This window comes from Colossoma macropomum, unplaced genomic scaffold (assembly GCF_904425465.1).
Source record: "Colossoma macropomum unplaced genomic scaffold, Colossoma_macropomum, whole genome shotgun sequence".
Lineage (NCBI taxonomy): Eukaryota > Metazoa > Chordata > Actinopteri > Characiformes > Serrasalmidae > Colossoma > Colossoma macropomum.
This window is the reverse complement of record NW_023494809.1, coordinates 24,251,588-24,272,002: the sequence shown is the minus strand read 5'-3', so window position 1 is coordinate 24,272,002 and position 20,415 is coordinate 24,251,588. Positions and strand designations below refer to the sequence as shown.

The 20,415-nt window shown below is 39.2% G+C and overlaps 1 protein-coding gene across 1 annotated transcript; it reads left to right on the top strand.

Annotated features, from left to right (window-relative positions):
- Positions 1-2,177: 2,177 nt before the first annotated feature.
- On the top strand, positions 2,178-19,814 carry zdhhc20b (zinc finger DHHC-type palmitoyltransferase 20b). Its single transcript, XM_036558762.1, has 13 exons — positions 2,178-2,340; positions 4,877-4,903; positions 5,470-5,564; positions 8,225-8,345; positions 9,321-9,390; positions 11,289-11,321; positions 11,419-11,539; positions 14,275-14,407; positions 14,545-14,671; positions 16,212-16,304; positions 16,389-16,498; positions 18,435-18,482; positions 18,560-19,814. The coding sequence occupies exons 1-12, from the start codon at positions 2,223-2,225 to the stop codon at positions 18,476-18,478; spliced, it is 1,092 nt and encodes a 363-aa protein (XP_036414655.1). The 5' UTR covers positions 2,178-2,222; the 3' UTR covers positions 18,479-18,482; positions 18,560-19,814.
- Positions 19,815-20,415: the final 601 nt, after the last annotated feature.

Sequence of the window (20,415 nt, the reverse complement as noted above, 5' to 3'; positions counted from 1 at the left end):
TTCTTGAGTTACCTGAAACTACATTGGAGCTTTTTAGCACACCCAGCACTGGGGTGGGTGACATGGTGATATTTGTCACTATTGTGATAAATTATGTCACAGTATGCTTTCCTAGCATATCATGAATATCACTGACTAACTGCATGATTCCTTGCAAAGAGAGCATAATTTTATTCTATTTAATCATGTTTAATTAGATTTAGTGCAGTGCAGTATGTGTAACTTAATGAAAATCATTGTATTGATGGGCTTTGATAGGCTTTTTAAATGTGGCACTACTGTCTTTTTTGACAGTGTTAACTTTTTAAACCTGGATTCTTATTGTTTATCGAGAAAATGTCTCGAAGTATTGATATTTTTGCCATATTGCCCACTCCTATCCAGTATCTGTCAGCTGAGGGACTGAAGCAGGAACTATTCTCTTTTATCTAAAAAAATAAACATCAAAGCAGTACATGATGTCACCAAAGTAACAATGAAAAACAAAAATGAATTAGACACTAAATGTTAATAACAAAAATGTAACTGAATAAAAAGTAGATTCCTTACAAATATACCATTCCATGCCGGTCCACACTGGTATATGCTGGTCTTGTACTGGTCTGGAGCTGGTTTAGTTGGTCAGCCAGCATGGTCATGCTGGTTGACCAGCATATCAACATCCAAAACACAACATATGCTGTTTTTGCTGGTGATCAGTATAACTTCCATTGCTGCTGACCAGTATACCAGTATCCAAATCACAACATATGCCTGTTTTGCTGGTGACCAATCATGCTGGGTAAGCGATCTGAGCACACACTTGAAAAAGATGGTTCTTCAAGGGTTCTTTAAAGAAGGTGATGGTTCTATGTAGAACCCTGAGTTCTGTTTAGAGCCGGTTAATGCCTTAAAGGTTCTTTGCATAGTGAAATGGTTCCTCGGATTGATGGAGAATGTGGCTCTGTATAGATCCTTTTTGGAAATGGTTCAATATAGCATCAAAAAGGGTTCTATTGTCACAAACTTGATATTGTAACAATAGCAGAACCCTAAGGATACATCCTGTATAAATAAAAATAATGCATGGCCACGACTTAGTAAAGTGTGGGAACGAGATCCTAATGCGTGGCCACGACTTGGTAAGCCACAATCTCCGTCAATCTGAAGAACGATTTCACTATGCAGCGAGTCATTTAAGTACAGAGCCCTGCTGGTGACATCCCGTATAAATAAAAATAATGTGTGGCCATGACTTAGTGAGTCATGGGAACGAGATAATTAAGTTGTGACCACAATGTAGTAAGGCATGGGAACAATATCCTAATACGTGGCCCGAGTTAGTAAGGCATGGGAATGAGACAATTAAGCCACAGTTTAGTAAGGCAAGATCTTGTCTCACGCCTCACTAAGTCATGGTCACGACTTAATTATCTCGTTCCCATGCTTTAATACTACAGAGCCCCGCTGGTGACATCCTGTATAAATAAAAATAATGCGTGGCCACGCCTTAGTAAAGCGTGGGAATGAGATCCATTTCATGCTTAAATACGGAGCCCTGCTGGTGACATTCTGCATAAATAAAAATAATGCGTGGTCTCGTGGCCACAACTTAATCCTCTCATTCCCACGCCTTACTAAGTCGTGCCCACGCATTAGGATCTCGTTCCCACGCGTTAATAAGGCGTAGCCATGCATTATTTTTATTTATGCAGGATGTCAACAGCGGGGCTCCGTATTTAAGCATGAAATGGTTCTATATAGAACTCATGGTTCTAAATAGAACCCCTGAAGAACCATCCTACGGAGCCCCGCTGGTGACATCCTGTATAAATAAAAATAATGCGTGGCCATGACGTATTAACGTGTGGGAACGAGATCCTAATGCGTGGCCACAACTTACTAAGGCATGGGAAGGAGATGATTAAGTCGTAGCCGTGACTTAGTAAGGCGTGGGAACGAGATCACAGCTTACTAAGTCGTGGCCACACATTAGGATCTCGTTCCCACGCTTTATTAAGTCGTGGCCACGCATTATTTTTATTTATGCAGGATGTCACCAGCGGGGCTCCGTAGAATTGGACTTGAAGACGTACTTAATGTTTGCTCTTATAGAACAGATATCTTTGATTTTATGTCCACATGCTCAGAGCTGTGAGCTGTGAGCTGGAGTGCAGGGCCAGCCTGCTCTGAACACTGGATGTGGGTTTTGAACGCCCGTCTTTGTAGAGTGGCCGTAAAAGATGGCGCCTTCACATGTATTGAGATGCTGTCAGCGCGGTCTGGCTTGGATACCGGTCATATTTATCGCCTTAGTTGTATGCTGGTCATATTATGCCTACGTGGTGGAGCTTTGTATATGTAAGTTCATTTATTTCCACCAGCCTGTTTTTAGCCAGCTACTTCTTGCGATAGATCGCTCGCTGGATAACTTGAATAGGAAGTGATTGGAGCTGTTTGGCCGTCTTAGACGGCTTATTATCTCGCTAATTGCCTCACATTTTCATTGAACGTTAAATGTGATTATTGTATTAATGTTATGTACGCGTGTTCCGCTGTTCATGTCGTGCTCGTCTTGTTTATCCGTGTGTTATTGCTCGTGTCTAGTTAACCTGAATGTATACACTGCACTCCAGGGTCTTGTTCGAATTTTCCCGTTCCACCTTAAATGGTGCAGCAGTTATATTCTGGCGCCTCGGGCGCTACAATGTAACTGCCGCACCATTTAAGGTGGAACGGGGAAATTCGAACAAGACGCTGGCGAATAGTGAGCCAACTTAGGCGGACTTGGTGTCTGTTTACTTAGCCAGCGAGCTAAGTGTGATTAAATCTTTGGGCGACGTGTTCTGTCGGTGTTGTTGGTCAAACTGAGTGAAAATGAGGTGTCAGGCTGGTTGTTTGACTTCGAAATGAGGCGGAGACCCGCGGCTGTGTTTTGTAGCCATTGTACTGCAGTGTTAGCTTTAGCTAGGTACACTTTGGTATAATTAGCCGCCTAGCTTAACTCAGCAGTCTCAGTCAGATTGCTCAACCTGTTACTAGGGCTGGGCTCCACTGCTCTTCTATTTTCGGTATTATTCAAAGTCTTCTTGCGAGCATAAGCGGAATTCTTTCAGTTCTCTACAGAGAAAACCAGTAAACGTGGACTCTCCCAGAAACATATATTCGAAATATGTCTATGCGCAGATAAGCTGAGTTAGGAAACTGACGCCACATAAACTAACCTTTTAGTGGAGTGAAATAGGTTAAAGGGGAACTCCACCAGTTTTAAAAAACTTCTCAGTAATTCAGTGTTTGAGGTGTAAACAGTCATTCAGAGTGGTTTGACGTGAAATGGTTCATTTTAGAGAAACTTACATACAGTGGTGGTGATAGGAACCATGGATCACAAAAATAGCCATTTTATTTACAATGCAAAATCATCAGTGCACCAACTCATGTCTCTTGAGTTTTTATATGTAGTGTTAATAGTGGTAAAATAGTCATACAACAAAAAAAAAAGTTTTCTTTTTGGACTATTTCGCCTTACAACGCCCTGCTTGTACCCCGCTGCCTTAAATAGGTCAAAATGAATGGATTCAAATACATTTTAAGCCAAAACCTTATCACAAAACTATTGTGTCAGACATCAGGGAGCATCTGTCTATTCATTTCATGTAGTCAATTTTTGTGAGGGAGCTTTCAGAGGCGGATATCTGGTTCCTATCACCACCACTGTGATCGATTCTGACTCGGCAAGGTTCTCTAGAATAGAGCATTTCACATCCAACAACTCTGAATGGCTTTGTTTACATCTCAACCATTTATTTATATAGAATTTTTAAAAAATTGGTGGAGTTGCCCTTTAACTACATAAGATCTGATATTATAAATATGTGAGCACAAGAAAAAGAAGTGCAACATCATATCTTTAGTGTCATAAAAAGACAATTTACTGCTCAACGAAAGTACCTGGTGTCGGAGTTTTATGTGAGAATCGATTCTCTGAAAAGAAACTGCAGAGTTGGAAATCTCTAGACCTCCTTACCTGTTACTTAAAGGGGGTTTCTCCAAATGTCTGTATAATTCAGACGTTGAGGTGTAAACAAAGTCACAAACAAGGAGTGATTTACAGTGAACTGTTATGTTACATGGTAGAGAAACTTACACCCTTCTTAACAGTGGTGGAGATAGGAACCAATGCCTGCAATACAAATATAACCATTTTATTTACTTTCCAAAATGACCAGTGAACCTACACGTCTCTTCTGAGTTTCTGTATGTGATGTTTATATTGGTGACAAAGGGCTAAATCTGACAAAATAAGGGTTTTTTTTGTTGCTTCTAGCCTACTTTGCTTGATGACACCCTGTACTTATCTCTCTGGCAAGAATGTATTTTAAAGTATGTTTTAGATCAAAACCTTCTCCAAACTATCATAAAACCAGATCTTGGGTGCCAGACAACTTGCTTGTAAACAGGTTGTGTAAAAACTTTCTGTGAAGTAGCTTTTAGAGACATTTAACACTTCAGACAGCCGTTTCCTATTAGCACTGCTGTGAACAATTCTCACTTGGTTTCTCCAGAATGGTGCATTTCACGTCAGGCCACTCGGAATGCCTTTGTTTATGTCTTAACAATTACACAGAAATGTTGAAAAATCTGTGGAAAGTGGCTTGTAAGAACTATCATACATAGACAGCTTGCTTGACACACTAGTTTAAGCCTGAAAGTTGGAAACATTATTGTAAATGATCTGTATTATGTTAGACAGATTATATGGCATCATAACCTATGTCCAGTTTGTCCAAATGTCATTTGTTGTTAATTAGAGGAAAGTGAAATAGACTTGATTAATATATATGCTGCTGAATTGCTTTACAAAACAGTTTGTAAGTGTTTTCCTGTCTCCTTACAGGCACAATTCCGAGTACTGGCGAAAAAAGTAAGTGTTCACACATCCTCCCTTACAGAGAAGTATAGTAGTGCTATGAGAAACTGTAAGTTTTCTATAGAGCTTTATAATACTTGTATAATAATCTGTAATGTTATCCTGTAGTACTGTCTTATAGGAATTCTATATAAATCCCTGTAGTATTACTGTGCATCATCCTCATAAGGCCTAGTATAATTGGCCACAGTTGATTTAACCTAACTATATATTTTATATTGTAAAAAGTTCAAGGTATTGTTGTAGAGAGTATATTTGTATGTCAAATGAGGACAACTTCTCTGCCAGAAGAGGCATCTGTTGCATACTTTAAAAGACTGGAGCTCAATAGCAATCTCCTGTTTGTGCTGAACATCAGCTAAACTGCATCAGTAATGAAAACCAACAGCCTGGGGAAGGACGCAGTCAGCTCACTGTCTACCTCTTCAGTCCATTCCTCATGTGTCAGCCTCTCTGAGAATTAAGACCATTAATTCAATCCCCTCCCAAAGCAAATTTATGGCACTTTCACTCTCATTGAGTCCACATTTGCTTACACACATGCTCTCTGTTCCTTACAGTAATCTACTTGGTTGTGTTTCACCTCTCGTTCATCATGTTTGTTTGGTCTTATTGGAAGACCATCTTCACGAGACCAGCAAACCCATCCAAAGAGGTGAGCTACCTGAAAAGTAGGAAAATTTGTTTTGTTTTGTTTGTTTGTTTGTTTTTTTAGTGCTTGGTCAACTTTTATTTTCATGCTTTACTCATTTGTGATGTGCACCATTTTTCTAATTCCGATTGCAATATCTGTTCAGTCGATACATAACTTACTATTCATTTTACAATCTTGATTAAGTGGACAGGTGTGAATGCTAACCTTAGTGCATATTTGATAAGGACAATCTCATGCAGATGTTAACCTCACCATGGGCAAATAAAGTTGTTAGCACAGGAATGAAACCACATTTCATTTGTCATTTACATATTCATTTGACTTTAATTAAAAAAGCTATTATTGTGCATTGAATATTACGTCTCCAAAAGTTTGTAGACACCAGCTCGTCCAAAGTTTCTTCCAAAATCTGGAGTGTTAATAAGGAGTTTGTCACTGTTAGCTGCGGTAACAGCCTCTACTCCTCTGGGAAGACTTTCCACTTAGATATTAGAACATTGCTGTAAGGATTTGATTGCATTCAGCCATAAAAGCATTAGACCTCGTTTACACCTGATAACTTCATGTGTTTTGATGATCAGGATTATATCTGGATGAGGCCAGGCCACATAAAAATGCAAGTGTAAACACACCCAAGACGCATTTAGAACAGATACGAATCCGATGGCTCAGACCACTTCAGAAGGTGGTCTGAGACCCATGTGATCCACATGTTGCAGCTGTGTAAATGCATCCCTCTCTCCAAGACACATTCAACAACCAAAACACCCCAGTACAACTGAAACTACTCCCAATGCAGTGTGTCTCTGGGCACATTATCCGTGGCTGTGTGTTTGAAATAGCTCACAACATACTGCTCTGCCCAAAGTAGTAAGTAGTATGCAGAATGTGACCAACATGAATTTCTGAAATATGTGCTGCTCCAGCAGATTTTTCCTGTATGCTGCCAGAGCTATCTCCGTGATATACTGCATCCCAAAATGCAATGTGGCTTTTCCGGGAGGATGTAACCACTGATGTAACTGCCTGGATATTTTTAATAGCGCTGAATTCAGCCTTTCATCTATACATTATAAACTGCAAAACGAGAGAAATTTGACCATATCCTGCTGCACTCACTGCCACATGGAAGCCACAGCAGCTTTCTCTGCTGGTGTTGAAGAGGGATTTCTTACTTTGTCTATTTAACAGTAAAAATACACACAGGATGTGGATGAAACAGTAACTCAGCTGAAGAATCCGCTCATCGCTTTTCAGGTTCGTGTTTGGAGTCACAGCGCTTTTCTTCAGTCAGACTAGCTCATATTACCATATGAGCTAGTCTGACTGAATGTAATGAAAATGAAATGTCTCGCTAATGGAGAAGTTAGGAAACCACAGGTTTACCACACAGATGAACCCAGAACTGACATTTTTAAAGTTTATTTAGAGCTTTAAAGACGGGTGAAAAACAACGCCCTGCTCTCTGTCATGGTATGGGGTTTATTTTAAAAGTCGCACAGGCACATCTCTCGACCAAAATATGAACATAAACGCTGAAAACTGGTTAGCAACGGTTGCAAAGGAGTGATTGGGGGGCTGGGGTGGATCCTGGGATGGTCTTGAGTGGCTCAGTCCCTGATGTTGGCAGTCTAGCCCTGCCCCTGTTCGGTAGTACAGCAAACGACTTGAATGCTGTACATTATACTGCTGATGAAGTATACAGTATATATTGATGCAGTACACAGTATGCTATTTGGAACACAGCCCATGTCTGCGAGGAAGATAATCATGGAGGACACACATGCTCGGGGACCGGACAAAACAAAATGCGTAATCGCGATATGAATGGACACTTCTGTGCAAAAACAAACAGCAGATGACTTAATAAACAACCAGTATCTGTTTGCTGTGTAACGAGCGGATTTGCATATTCCGTCCCACATAGCAATCGGATTTCAGTCTGACTAACTGGATATGCACTTGACTACCAAGTGTAAATGCATGTGCCTAAAATCTTTTTAGGATACTAGTCATATGAAGTGACCAGGTGTAAATGGGGTCTTACTGTACTGATGTTGGATGATTAGTTCTGAATCATAAGGGTCACTCCAACTGATCCTAGATATCGTCGCTGTCCAATAAAAACCATGCATCTCCATTTTTGTCCATTTTAATTTTTCTGCATCATTTCAACACAATAGCTATCCTTCATGATTTTCAGAAATCTCATGATGAGTGGACAAATAGAAATGCTTCAGAATCACTTGGAATGAAGCCTCTTTACATTAACTTACAGTGAAGGTAAGAGGGGTTTTGCCCTCTACTGTAAAGTTACTTTTTTGGAGATACTTGTTTTTCTTTGGACAGCGACGGTATGTTGGATAGTACCCAATCACTCCCAAAGAAAGCCGTTCCATTGCTCCATGGAGTGCTGTTTGAGACACATTACACTCATAATGGCAATTTTTCCTCTGTGCTTAACTCTAATTAATTGCTATGCAGCTATAAAATGCAAAATTAATGCGATTTGATTTGTCATTTTGCCCAAATTAGATATGCATATTGTTGCATTGGCATGAGGTCTGAGGCATTTGTAAATCTCCTGTATGTCACTGGAATTGGCCTTAAGCAGAAGCAGATGCAGATGCTGATGTTGACTGAATGTGAATGTGTTTCAGTTTTGCTTGCCCAAAGCTGAGAAGGAGCAGTATGAGAAAGAGGAGCGTCCAGAGACTCAGCAAGAGATCCTGAAGAGAGTGGCCAGCGGTCTGCCGCTCTACACTCGCACTGGAGCTGGAGGTGAGGCACTTGAATGTGACAGACCAGTGGCTGTGTTTGGCCTAAAGGATTTGTGTGGCCTAAAAGTGGGACCTAGATGTTGATAAATAGCTTTTTTGCAGTTTTTTTTGATGCTGCCAAGTGTATGCATAGCATCTACACCAGGCAAAAGGAACACGTTTTCTGTTAAAGGGCCTGTTTACGTTTTGCAGTAACGTGCATTTTCAGTGATCGGATCAGGTTTGGATTTCTCTAGACTGCATGAAAATCCGGGTGGAAATACACTCAGGACGCGCCATTATCAGACTACGATCGGATCACTCAAACCACATTGGTCAGAGAGAGATCTTGACCATATTTAACAGAAGTGTAAACACAGTGCCTTTTCAGTATCCATATGTAGTGGAATTCTCACTTAGAAAATCAATAAAACATGTAATCTGACTGGGGTGCTCAAATTTCTACACAGTTTTACATGGAGGTGTCTCTCTCTCTCTCTTTTTTTTTCTTGCTTTAATTAAGTAGTGCTCTGCTTTACCCCATTCATCCATTCTTGTTCTTACTGGACAGCAGAAGTGCTGATTCCAGCTGCTTCGCATCGTGTGGGTAAATTATTAGCCTAGAAGGCCAGAGAAGGATCACCTTAAGAGTACAGAGGCTGTGAAATTTCAGCATAGTGTGAGCTCAGTGGACTGAAATTCTCATTGAGTTTCATTCCTATATGCTTTTGTTTGGCTGCTATGTTGCTCACACCATGCTTTTCCTCAGAGGATGTGCAATGTGAATTTGATATGTTGTTGTGTTGCTGAAGGGATCATTTAAACTGGGCATTTGATTGGTTGATTCATTTCTTAAAGGTTCTAATCAGTACCTGGCTCATTCATAATCGGTGTATCACTGCTGACGGTCTGTGTTCTCCATGGCTGCACTTTTTATTGCTAAGCAAGTTCTTGTTTTGCGTCTAAAAAGAGTTCAAGATTATTTCCTTCCTTCTAGCCATCCGGTACTGTGACCGCTGCCAGGTGATCAAACCAGACAGGTGCCATCACTGCTCTGCGTGTGACATGTGAGTAGAAGTCCTTATCGCTTTCATAAGCTACGTAAGATGCTCTGCCTGTTTGGTGCAGCAACCCATCAGGGTCAGTGCTGATAACTGAGCTAAAGAGATCTTGTGCATCGGTGTAAACTGATATCCAGTACATAAAGGGGAATTTGAGTGATCTAAAGTACATTTTATGTTCACCAGGACAGTAATAACAAGAATATTGCTCATATTAAAGGCCATAAAAATATTTTTTGGTATTTACCCAGTAGAAAGTGGGTTCTGACGCTGCTTGATTGTAAGAGCACCACTTAAAAGAGCTACCCTAGAGGTGTAATTTCATTCTGTAGTAGCATGAATTGCTGTTAAGCTTGCAATAAGAGAAGCACATGAACAAAACAGGCTTTTGGTTGTCAAGTGTGACGGTAATCTAATTTTGGGCAGTTTGATTTGCATTTGGCAAACATCATAATTGGCCCTGTGATGGACTGCCGACCTGTCCAGGGTGTTTCCTGCCTTCCGCCCGATGAACCTGGATAGGCTCACCTCCCCCCCGTGACCCAGAAGGATAAGCAGCTTAGAAGATGGATGGATGGAAACATTATTATCGTCAAATCTATGTTTTTGGGTTCTCTGTGGATTTTCTCTGAACTGTATGGTTGTAGTGGTGCACCTTTTCCCTAAAAATCATGACTTGGAACAAGTAAGGAAACATCAGGTTGTGGTTTCTCAAAGACTAGGAATAATTCCTTACCTTATGAAGAATGACCAGAACTGCTCTAGCACGCAAAAGTTGAGACACATTTACTCATAGAATGATTTTCCTTCATTTTTAGCTCACTATTTTTAATCATTTTAAAATTGAAGTGAAGGCATCAAACTGTAAATCTAAACAACACACATGGATTTATGCACTGATCATTAAAATAAAATCAAAGTTGTTTTTTGATTCTGCCAGACTCCTGGCATTTTCTCAGGCTGCTTCAAAAGGAACCACTTGAAATGCATTTCCAAAGGCTTGAAGAAGTTTTACATAATGACTTTGTGGGCTGATAATAACTTGTTGGGCTGTGTCCCTTGACCCCAGACCCCCTTCCCCTTCCACTCCCCCAAGTTGTGCCTATGCACGATAGACTCCTCACACTGCTGATTGACTGCTGATTGACCACGCTGTACCTATACTCTGTATCTGTATCCGAGGTCTCAAAGTTTGATATTTAAAGTCTGTTTGTTTTTTTTTCTTCATTTAAACCTGGAAATAAACAACAGAAATGTATATATTTTTGAAAAATTAGGAGTTATGACAAGTAAAATAAATTTGAAATATTCAGGATCATTTTTAGGTCATTGCAAATTTAAAAAATGTTTAAGCCTTTGAACAAGAAGGTCTTTTTTTTCTTATACTTTCCATTCAAGCTCGTGTTCAGACGACTCGCAGGTCCATTCGAAGATCTTATCAGAGGCTTTTGCACATGCTGGTCATGCCAGTTCACTGTCATTAAAGCAAAAGGACAGCATAGTTTGCCAAATGCTAAGAAATTGTGAAATGCATGTAAATATTTAAACGATACACTAAAATTATTGTGCTAATCATTTGTAATAAAAAATAATATTGAATTGGAAAATAATGCAAAATAGAAGCATTTTCATAAGTGGTCTCAGACTTTTGAACCCCACTGTATGTCTAAACTTTTAACGTACATGGAATTTAGCGATGATTCAGATTGACATCACAGGGTAGAGATTTATTCAAATTAATAAATTATTACATTTATTTATTAGAAATTTACAAAGTCTGTACTGCTATGGATAATAATTTCACAATTTCTCACAGTCTCAGTACGTAAGGACGTTCTAAAATAAATAAGATGGTATATATTCCCTTTAATCTGAATGAATTTTTATTTAACTTTTATTTATAGGTGTGTGTTAAAGATGGATCATCACTGTCCGTGGTGAGTAAACTGTTAAACGTTCTTGTATTTTTGGAGAATTTTAAGAATTCTTTTTCTTTGTATGTTACATTGTGCTGCGTTTTTATCTTTTCCACAGGGTGAACAACTGTGTGGGCTTCTCCAATTACAAGTTCTTCATCTTGTTCCTAGCGTACTCGCTGATTTATTGTTTATTTATCGCCGCCACTGTCCTCCAGTACTTCATCAAGTTTTGGACAGTGAGTAGTCGTCATTTAGGATGCATCGCTTTTTCAGGGTCATTTCTTCTTTTTTTCTGTTCTCGTTTTGTTTTTGTTTCTCCTCTTTATAAACATCTTCACACTCATGATCTAAAGTGATTTGGGCTGAGTGCTGGGTGTCTGCTGTTCCATTAGACAGTAATATATTTATGATGTGTGTTCTTCCTGCATGCATCTAGTCAAACTAAGCCTTCTTGTGTTGATTTGCTTTTCTCTCTCTGTCTGCATTTCCGCCCGCCAGAGAGGGGGACTTCAGTTAGCGACTTAAATGAGTCGCACTTCAGTGGCATGTTGACTGACTTAACATGTTGATTTAACCGGTTCTTGCCCTTGACTGACTTGTTGCTTGACCCCGACTTTAGACTAGGGGGAAAATAATGTGAACTACAGCTATTAAGTTCGGACCATCAACCCTGACAGGGTAAATAAATAGAAACCATTTCCAACCTTATCTATGCAATTTAGCCTGTCGCTTTGGCTGGGTATGCATTGCAGGGTCTCCCTCAGAAATAAGCAGGCTTGTGTTTATGTAGTTTTCTGTATAGTGATGCACTGAAATGAAAATTCCTGACCAAAACTGAGTTTTTAAGATGCATTTTTAAGATATGTTAAACCGAAACCCAAAAAACTATTATTTATTGGTAATTGGTCCTTTCAGTAGGACAGAACTAAGACTTTACTTTTTGTTTCTGTTGCTCTAATCTCAAACCTGTAATGGAAACATTTTCACTGTTTATCTGTTTTAAAATGACTGCGCTGACCCACGCAGGGACAAACAGCGCATTTAATGATTTATTTTTCATTTTTATTAGCATTCAGGTCATTTGTAACATGTTAGATTTTGAAACTTTATTATAAGCCTTTTTTAGGCAGGATTTTAGGCCTTTTCTCTTTCATCCGAAAAATGAAAGTGCCACTTTTGATCATTTTTGGATGAAATTTTTCAGTGGCTGTAATTTTGTTTCCTTCCTACAGCCATCAGTATAAAATGTAGGGCTGCAACTATAGAATATTTTCACTTCCAATATTATCTCATATGTTCAAATATTCTACAAGACTAGGAAAAGCTCAGGATATGAGTTTTACCTTTATTGATTGAATTAAAAAAAAAAGGTTATTTGTTTGTGTTATTGTTCTTAGAAACTTATTATCATTTATTATTGTTGTTGTTGTTGTTGTTGTTGTTGTTGTTGTTGTTAATTATTAGCTTTTTAAAATAATTGCTAGGAATCAACTATTTATGTTAGAGACCCATCCAACCTGACCAGGGTGCTCAGAATGTGACTGTGTTCTTTGTAACCACATTGTTTGAAAAACTGAAAGCCTTTACGGTCACTTCTCGTCAGTGAGGGAGTGGGTGACCATGTTCTAGATGTCATACTGATTCTTTGTTAGTTTTTCAGCTGCTCAAAAAACACTTTGTACCTGATTCTGAAGCTCAGCTGTGTTAGTCTCATCCTGTGCAGCCTGACTAGGGTTTCTTTCTGCTTTGGGTGGATGCTTCGATAGCCAGAACATTCTTGAGCACACTTGCTGGCGGTACAGAGCAGTAGGCAAAGCGGTTGGACTGAACTGGGCGATTTAAAACCAACGTTATTGCCTCACATTAGAGCTCTAATACAGGCAGTTAGAAGTAGACTCTCAACACCTCACCATGACTTTGACAGGAAAGGACTGTTTGACTGACATGAAAAAAGGCTGTAAATACTGTTTAATAAAAAAGACTATAAATCGCTGTTTTTGTGCGATGATTCTCTTCCTTTCTTCAGATGCGCTGCTACTGCGCACTACTAGTGACTCACTAGCATACAGCTTCATTGTTGACAAATGATGCACTGAAACCCCAAATGCACTGATTATTTGGTTTCATAAAACAGTTAAAAGTATCAATTATTCGAATAGCTTTCCTTTTACATCGAATTTGGCGGTTTATCGAATATACATTGCAGCCCTAATGTACTGACTGTTTTCCTGAGTCTGGGTGTGAAAAAAATATTAATAATTAACAAGTTATATGTTTAATATAATATGTTTTACCTCCGTCTCCCAAAACCCTCACTTACCCCTGAGCGACAGTGTTCAGATAGCCACCCTGATACCGTCACGGTATGGAAAGAAACTCGTTATGGTTTCTGATTCATATTGACTTTAACTAAAGTTCATGACTCAAGACTTGAAACTCGAGACTTGATTTGGACTTGAGCTAAGTGACTTATGAATATCTCTGACATCTTCTCACCAGCGCTGATCCCCTCTCTTGGCTCTCTTGGCATTTCCTTTCCCATTCATCATTCACATTCCTCTCCTCTGTGTTCCATGTTGGCCGCTGCCTGTTGTGTTCCTGTCTGATCAGATGTTGTAACCCTTCCTTGCTTTTCTCTCCCCTAGTAGCTGTTGAGTCCTGTACACTTGTGCTTCCCTGCTGTCCTCTCCTTGTGTCTAACAGTCTGTCTCTGTTTGCACTAAGCTTTGCCGGAGGAAATCGGCAGAAAATTGTCCAAAGGTAATCACCGGTGTTAGTGCCTGTTGTTGGTAGTGTGTCCACACCAGCTCGATAAACCAGTAACACTCTGTCGTCTCTCTTTACCTAAAGGCTCTGTGGTTGGTTTGTGTCGTTTGGGTTGTCTAAGTGGCATGTCGTAGTTACCCGTGTCTTACCCATTTGTTGACCCTTGTCTTACAGCTCTCCTCTCTTTTCTTTCCCCCTCTCTCAGAGTGACCTGCCAGACTCTCACGCCAAATTCCATGTCTTATTTCTCTTTTTTGTGGCGGCCATGTTCTGCATCAGCATTCTCTCACTCTTCACTTACCACCTGTGGCTAGTAGGAAAGAACAGATCCACCATAGGTAACGCACTCCAGCCATCTCCACCCCTCTGTGTATCTGTCTACACTAAGGCACACAGTCAACCCAAATCACCACAGCTGAATTTATTGGGGAAGTGTACATACGTCTTCATGATGTTGTCTCCTCTCACTGTATAGAGGCGTTCCGAGCTCCAGTGTTCAGAAACGGTCCCGATAAAAATGGATTCTCGCTGGGTTTCACCAAGAACATTGCTCAGGTGTTTGGAGACCAAAAGAAATATTGGCTCCTGCCGGTCTTCACCAGGTAGGCTCAGAGCCTATTTACACTTATTTTACTTCAGATATAATCCACCTATGACTTAATCCACGGTCCACTTGCAGCTGGTCACACAAAAGCATCTTTGTTAGATGGGCAGAAATGTGATTCGTATAAGTGCTACTATCATGTCTCATGCAAACGCAAGAGATTCTGTTGTGGAATCTCCTGACATGATGCCTGTTGCCACAGAGCAGGCCTGGGTGATATCTAAAAGTAATCAGCATGATATTTTCTAGTTATATATAGTTATATATAATCCTTTTTTTAGCTTATACAATTTAAAAAACTGGCTTATGACAGTAACCATGCAGAAGGTGGCAGGAACTATTATGTTATTTTGTGCTCTGGCTCCACAGGCGGTCTAGGAAAAGGTGGGGCCATTAATGTATGTTTTAAAAGTGAAGTGTGAAAATGAACCAGGAAGAAACACGAAACACAGCTTCCAGCTTTCTGCCGTTTAATGTGTGCTACAGTAAACCTACAATAATGTAAGGCCAAAATAAGACCAGCAATATGATGATTTACACCATCAGCAATAAAAGGTTGTGAAGCCTGTTTCTTACTTCTTGACCTGGGCGGCGCTAAAGGAAAGAAACCACCAAAAACAAACAAACAAACGAAAAGAACTACCTTAGCTCAGAAGTATCAATCCTCACGTACCAGCAAAACAAAGAAGTTACTGTTCTTACCTATAACAAAAAGTAAATACAAAGGTAACCCCCCCCCTTCCCTTGCCTGGTGTGTCTATAGATTGAGTAACCACATGCTGTATGTAAGGTTAGTACGACTGCAGGACCCCAAAAGTTACGAAAGAGTTACAAGGCTAGTGTGACTACAAAGCTAGCATGGATAAAAGAGTCAGAAGAGTACGTAAGTAGCGTGGTTAACATTTGTGAAGCTTATGTAGCTACAAATAAAATGTGGAAGTACGATACACAGAAGCATGGGGAAACTTTGCCGTGCTGCTTTTAAAACTCAAGGCCCTCCTCCCGTGCCAGAACTCTGTGTGTTGAAATGGAAGACGTCAAGCCTCTAACAGTGATACATCGACCAAAGTATGAAAGACAGATAGCAGGGCAGGACAGGACAAGAGAGAGTGAGAAAGACAGGGCAGGACAGGACATGAGGGTGAGGGAGAGATCGGATACATGTGGTCGAGCACTGACGCGTAACAGTCATCCATGATTAATTTTCTGCGTATACATTACTTATATCAGTTTTAGTAGGATTGAAGGTTATTTAAGCAGCTTCAAAGAAAAAAAAAATATCAGTTTGAGCGATCAGATAACAATCTGTCTCATGTGTATCTTGCTTACATTTGTATCTGCTGTTTTCACCATCAGATAGCTGAGTGTAAATAGGTTCAAACACTTTTTCTGTGAGTTTTCATCATATTTCATTTTTACTGGTTATTTATTTATTTATTTATTTATTTACTTATTCATTTATTTATTTATTTATTTGGTCATGTAAATAGCTGGTAAGGAAAGCAAGTCTTCTCTGATTTTTCCTTTCTCTGCCACAGCCAGGGCGACGGCCTCACATTTCCAACTCGACTGGTGGCCACTGATCCAGAGCAGCCAACAGTAGTTGTGCATCCTGACACCCAGAGCAAAAGGTGATGTGCTGTTTTTCTGTTACCTCTTCACGGCTGTTAGCAACAAATGAGGTTGTGTTTAACCGATCAGTGCTTTCTCCACAGTGCTGAAGATGGATCCATCCAGCAGTCCAGTCCTCTGAGCGAATCTCAGAATCGTCTGCTCGACAACCACCTCCACACTAACGAAGATCAGGGATATGCCGTGAAGTCTGGTAAGTTATTGCTTATAGTCAAAAGCTATTTAAAAGATAGTCAATTTATAGTTAATACTAGGGGTGCACTAAAATTGTGGCTGCCGAAAATGTTTGGAAGTGGCAGTTTTTATACAAAACAAAAGCGCAACAAAGGTCAAAACTTTTGGTGAGCAAACGTCTGCAGTTGAGTGTCAAATCTGACACTTAGCAGATAAGCTGAATAATAATGAAAATGAGTAATAGTGATTAAAAACGCTGCCTGTGTCCTTCGCTCTCCTGTGGTGGTCAACACAGTTTTGGATTGAGTGGCAACAAATAAACGGTGAAACGCAAAACTGTGTCCTCTGCAGCTGCGTTCTATGCAGTCTTTCATTCTGTTTAGCATTTACTGATTTAATTCATCACCTAAGTAAAACCTCTCATTTTGAAAATTGTTACTTCAAACGTGTTTGTTAGATCCTTCTGTGGTTCATGGCTGTTTCATCTCTAAATGATGAACACTAAAGTGACTTGTGTGCCAAAGCTCCCCCTAGCGGAGAACCTTCAGACTGCTAGATGGGAGTTCTAAAGCTACACCCACGTGCTTTACATGTTAAAAAAACAAACAGGTGTTTCTGTCGTTATAGTGGAGGCGCTCTTTAATTCAGCTTAAGGTGCCTTTGGGAAACCAAATATTATCTTTTAATAATTTAACAGCTTATTATTCAGCAAGCTGTTTAAAATTGGATGAGTCCTCTAGTTCTCTCTGTTTAATTTGCCAGCATAGTGAGTATCGCCTTTGCAGCATCAAATGTTAATTCAAAAGCAGATTTAATTTAAAACAACAAATTATGTATAATTTATTTTGGTTTACGATTTTGCTCTCTGGACGAATTTGTCCTGAATTCCAGTTTCGGTGGCTATGTAATGGAATTCTGTATTGTCCATTTACATAAGCACCAGTTTCACCAAGAAATGTGTGAGTGTACTCTGCTAATAAAATGATTATGATTCTGATTTGGGGTGCAAACTTTGGCCAGTTGTTTTGAACGATAACCAGTTATTATTAATCAAAGATTAATCATTAATCAGCAAACCCAAAGTCATGACCCATCAATATATCGATCATAAAACGGATGCATTTAAGCATGAATAGTGTGACATCAGTGTGTGTGTGTGTGTGTGTGTGTGTGTGTGTGTGTGTGTGTGTGTGTATATAAACACACCCTAGATGATAACCAGGTGGTTTAAACCGAGGAACTGACAGCTATAATATGTTCATTAGACCCATATGCCTATTGACCAAACAATAAAAAGTTGATGAAATGACTGGAATGTATAATGAGGGGCTACTGAGCATTTTATATTCAAAACTTTTAAAGTTATATTTTCCACTCAGTTTGAAAAAAAATCCAAAAAGCAAAAGTAAAAAATATTTTTTATATTTTTTTATTCATCCCATCTTTAAATGTCTTACTTTCTTTTGAATGTATGTTAATAGTCTGTGAACTTGTCTGATGTGTTTAGTCTGTTACATATCACACGTGCACTCACAAAGACAAATTCATGACCAAGTAGTGATTCTTATTCTGAGTCATAGCACATCATCACCATCATCACATCATCAAGTGTTCTGCTCTTCTGGAATACAATAAATACATCATTAAATATCGATTTGAAGTGTCTGTTTTATGCTGATTTTTTTTTTTTAAGCAATGATCTGCCAAAACCACTGCGCTGCTGATATATTAGTGCATTCTTACTGTTTTAAGTTGTGCACTTATTAATATCACCATTATGCGTACAGTTAAAAAACGTTTCTCAATCTGAACGATAAACCCACCTATTCAAATAAGAACTGATGGTTGTTGGAAATACAATAAAATGAAAGTCTTTTGAACCAGTAGTGTTGGTCAAACTACTGTTGTCAGTTAATCATTTACATCCCTGATTCTGGTATATTTTTTCATTACAGATGAAAGTGAGACCATCACTATTTCCATGGAGAGCGAGTCGTAGCCAGGTTAGTCAGCCTCACCTAGTTGTCTCGGTCTGGGAGTGGATGATCAGTGGTTAACCTGCTGCTGTTTCTTCGTTTAGGGCTGATGGAGGCTGAAGAGGCCTGGTTCCTCTGTGTTCTTCAGCCTTTCGCTCCCAGGGAAACTGTGGAGGAGAAACACAGCCATCAAATGAGATGCCTTAACCAACTCCTTATCTCTGTCACCTCAGCACCACCTCCTCATGTACGTGGATTTTAGAGAAGCCTAGACGAGATGCATTTGATCAGAACATTCTTGTTTAGTCATCACAGCCTGTCCTTGCATCTACTTTTTTGCACAGTGAAACACACCTTTTCCGAAATCCTGCACGCACCTCCCCACACTTCCATTTCTCTGCCTGCTCGAGTCGGTGCGACTCCTGTAAAATTGTTAGTTGTTTACCAGAAAATGCACTACGATTGTTAAGAGCCTTCTTTCCCAGCGCTGACGCTCTGCCCTGGGACTCCCTGGCACTTTTTGAGTATGATACGGCTGCTGTGGTTTGAGATTGGGGGGGTGATCTGATGTTTACATAGAGGGGAGCTGTCTAAAGAGCCATTTACATCTCTGGTCCAGACCCTCGTTTTTATATCAATGCAGAAATGTATAGGAAAAGGGTTTTTGCTTTTTGATTCCTGATTGTAGCACAGAATAACGATGTTTGCCTGTCTAAGACAGAACGATTCATGATGTGTGAGGTATAAGTTGAAAGGGAAGCCAACTGAATTTTCAAAATTTTAGCGTAGTGCAGAGGTTGAGATGGAAACAAAATCATTCAGAATAGTTTGTTGTGAAATGCGCCATTCTAGAGAAACATAACTTTTTACAGTGGTGGTGATGGGAACCAGGGGTTGCTATTTCTACAACAAATATAAGCGTTTTATTCACTGTCCGAAACGACCAGTGAACCTGTAGGTTGCTGAGATTTTTATATGTAATGTTTATCATGATGAAATAGAATCTGAAATTCAAATTCTAATCTGATAGAAATGTTTTCTACATGTACTGTTTTGCCTTATGACATCCTGCAGTTGTAAGACAAAATCCTCTCTCAAAACTAGGAAAACAAAGTCTCAGGCATCTGGTAGTGAATTTATAACCATTTTCTGTTAAAACTTTGTGTTGGAACTTTTAGTTAGGTATTAGGTTCCCACACCGTTCTGACTTGGTACGTTTCACTAGAACATTTTGCATCATACCATGAATTACTGCTGCTGTCAGAACAAAATCTTGTATCTCTAAAAAAGATTAACTTTACAGGAGAATGAAAAACGTTCTGCTCGTAGGTATATTTTGTTTTTTCCATCTGAATTTACATGCCCAAAAAGTCAAATTATTCAGTAACTGCATGAAATAACAAATTTTTTTTTGTAAAAGTTTCCCTCAAATTAACAGAAAATGTGTTTTATGATCACACACATATAATGCTATATGCTTACAACTTACTGCTGAAAGCCAAAAATCTTAGATGCTTTTTGAATATTTTTATGAAAGTAATTTTTACAGAGAATATCACTGAAGAGACGCCATCTGAGATCCAGTTTATAGCTCAGATTTGTGGAAAAATGGATCAACTTTCAGTAGAAAAAAAAAAGTTGAGAGTTCAGCTTCTTTTATTATAAGGGTTTCAAATTACATTACCCATCTATTTGACTGGAAAGAAGACAGTTACAGCTCTCATATGACATCCACCTTTTGAATGTAGCTTATGAACTATGAAAGTTATGAAGTAAAGAATATGACGAAGTGTGTTTTGGAAACACCAGTGGTCCCAAGAAGTTAAAGAGGTTAACTTTTAACAGAAGTAAATGGGGAAACAATTTTCTCCAAGAAATTTTGGTACAACACCAATTTTTCAAATTAAAATAAAAATAAAATAATAAATAAAAACTAAAATAAAAATGACAAAAATGTTGA